The sequence below is a fragment of the Olea europaea genome, unplaced genomic scaffold, assembly GCF_002742605.1.
Source record: "Olea europaea var. sylvestris unplaced genomic scaffold, O_europaea_v1 scaffold2433, whole genome shotgun sequence".
NCBI lineage: Eukaryota > Viridiplantae > Streptophyta > Magnoliopsida > Lamiales > Oleaceae > Olea > Olea europaea.
The window spans coordinates 89,053-92,114 of NW_019242517.1; the positions used below are offsets into that span (position 1 = coordinate 89,053).

At 36.4% G+C, this 3,062-nt stretch overlaps 1 protein-coding gene across 1 annotated transcript in view; it reads right to left on the reverse strand.

Annotated features, from left to right (window-relative positions):
- Window positions 1-2,064: 2,064 nt before the first annotated feature.
- Window positions 2,065-3,062, reverse strand: part of LOC111382089 — a 4,750-nt gene continuing 3,752 nt past the window's right edge. The window contains exons 2-3 of the mRNA XM_023005961.1: window positions 2,832-3,010; window positions 2,065-2,655 (exon numbers count right to left, since the gene is read on the reverse strand). Coding sequence (XP_022861729.1) covers window positions 2,065-2,655; window positions 2,832-3,010 — 770 coding nt within the window. The remainder of the gene's footprint in view (window positions 2,656-2,831; window positions 3,011-3,062) is intronic.

Genomic DNA, 3,062 nt, shown 5'->3' on the forward strand with positions numbered 1-3,062 from the left:
AAATGTCATATTTCATTATTTCACAAGGATAAATTCGAGGTCTCGAACGTCATATTAGGCTGCTATATTAAATTTTTATACAAATCAAACATTAACTAGACGCAAATCAGAGGTCACAAAAACAGTCATACGGTCATGAAATTAAAAGGAAGTCACATCCCATATAATAAATGTCACAACACACACCATTTCGTCGTTGTTCTTCAATTCTTGACCAAAATTTTCGAGAGAGATAATTTTCATATAGTCGACCAACATGTTCATGATAGACAAAATAATTATTTTGCTATGATGTAGGGTTATATTTTAGGTGAGAGAAAGTATATTAATTTATCCACTGAAACATCATAATAGAACTCCTTTAATTTAGTGAAAATACCAAATCGGTTACTCAATATAATTTTATAAAAATATTCATTTTAACTATAGTGACCTAATTTTTTCTGCAAAAGAGACAAAAAAAAATATGTATATACTTCTCAAAACATAATTTTAATGTTAGGGAGTTATCCATTTATTGATTTGTTACTTGTCTGTCAACTAATGGGTTAGGCCCATATGTACGAGCCAACTCCTAGTCAGACGTTCAAAGGATTAGTGGTCTCTGTTGTAGTCCAGGCCCAATTTTAACAGTTCCAAACCTATTTTGGCCTAATTATACATAAGCAACACATTATAGTTTCATTAATGTTGAAATTACACTGGGACGGATTGTTAAATATTGGAGTTCAAAAATCAGGTAAAAGATTTACTTCTATTAATCTACATATTCACCCCCAACCCATTCATCTTAATTTTAATCGCACGCCCTAATTTATTTCGTCCTCACTGCTCTTTCTATTTTCACTCTCGTGGCGGTCTTCTCCGATGACTTTTTTCTAGTGTCTGTAGGTGGTAAATCATCACTGGAGAAACCGATGGAGCATCCTACCCCTCATGTTTGGCTGCGAACGCAACTTGAAAGGAGGGCAAGTTGTATAATTAGATTTAGGGGTTTGAGATCGGACTAGTACAGATAAGGAAAGGTGTCTTCAAGGAGATTCTTGTGGTGGAGAGAGAGATGTAGGTCCAAAGGACAACTCCACCACCGAATAACCACATTGGATGCTTCTCGCTTTGCATTGTTTTCTTTCTTTCATTAACTATTGACACATTCTTCTAAAACTACTTTTTAATTGCATATTAGGTTAGGGTGGATTTACATGCAATGGCAGCATCGGGGCTGCAATGAACTTAACAACAACATTGCGACTTTGTCATGTACGGTAACATAGGCTTTGTTGTGGCTGTTGGGTAGTGGAGGTGGCTAGACAAGTGGTGGTGGGGTGAGTAGATCAATAGTGTTTGTAGTTTTGGTGTCGAATTTGGTGATGGGGATGGAACTGGCACATCCTTAGTCAATGGCGTTAGCTTCACTCGTGGTGGCAATCCTTTAGTTTTAGGTTGTTGAGCTGTGTCTGTGTTTGTGGTGGTGTATTTGTGTTATGTTGTTGGGCTATGTTTAGTGGTGGTGGCGGCGGCAATGGCGATGTCATCTATTGTGGGGTTGGGATGGGGATAGGATGAAAGTATGTGACCAATTATTTGGGTGCTTGAGACCAACTATCTGGTGTAGAGGTGGGATGAAGAGTGTTTGTAACTAATTATTTGGATTTTTGCGACCAATTATTGGTGTTGGTAGGGAAGTTGGGCTAAGGGTGTGATAAAGAGTGTTTGTAACTAACTATTTAGGTACTTATGACCAATTATTTGGTTAATTTATGACAAAGTATTGGTGTCAGTGGTGGAATTGAAGGTGGGGTGGAGGGTGTTTGTGACCAACTATTTTGGTATTTGTGGCCAACTATTTGGTCAATTTTTGACCAACTATTGGTATTGGTAGTGGAGGTGGGGTGAAGATTGTATATGACTAGCTATATGTTAAATTAGGGGCGGAGCCAGGATTTATGTTTGGTGCGGGTATCATTTTTCGATGTCAAACTTCGAGATTTTGGTCATAGATTTAATGATGATAAAAAAATAAAACAATATTACAACAACACTAAAAACGACATAATTTATATATTAAACTTGTTCCTTGCGAGTTTTTATATTTTGATATCGTCGTACATTAAATTCATTATCGAGCTTCAAAAATATATCTCTCTCTACATGAACAATAGTGCTATCATTCATCCACTGATCACCCATCCGATTGCGCAATCTATTCTTTACGATGTTCATTGCAGAAAAAACTCTCTCCACGGTAGCGGTAGCAACCGGTAAAATCAATGCTAAAGTCAAAAGTCTGTAAACCAATGGATATACCTTATCTTTCTTTGTCAAAACTAACTTCTCTGCAAGATCACCAAGGCCATTCAACCCTTCAAACTCTTTGTTAGAGTGCATGTCAAAAATATAAGTCTCAAGTTGATCGCTAAGTACAATACCATCTACTGCAGAGAAATCTAATGGATAAAGGTCAACAAGTCTAATCAAGTTTTTCTTGTCAAAAGAAGAAAATGAATCTTGTGGGCATAAACAAGCTACACAAAGGAGTAACTCTGTATTTACATCCGAGAAACGATCATTCAATTCTTGAAGTTGTAAATCGATGACAGAGTAGAACAAATCTACTCTATAATGATGTAAATTTGTAATTTCTGGAGAATTACGCTAAAGGCGACCATGAATTGCAAGGCGTACAAACATATCATCCATGTTGGGTACATGAATGTAATGTTGTTAACAAAAAGAACATACTTCTTCCAAAAAGGAGTCCCACCCTTCGTCTCTCATTATTTGGAGTCGTCGTTTGCATAATCTCACCAATTGCATTGCATTGCATTCACAATATCTTGATCTTTTCTTTGCAATGTCTTTGACAGTTCATTTGACATCCCCAACACACTTCTCATCAACTGTAGATTAAATGCAAAATCAAATCTTTGTATCAACTCCAATAAATTTGATGCGTCAGATCTTTGATCACAAGAACAAGATTCATCTTCAACAATCATTGCAAGAACACCTAAAACAGAAGAGAACATGGCAAGCAAGTTGACCAAAGAATTATAATGTAA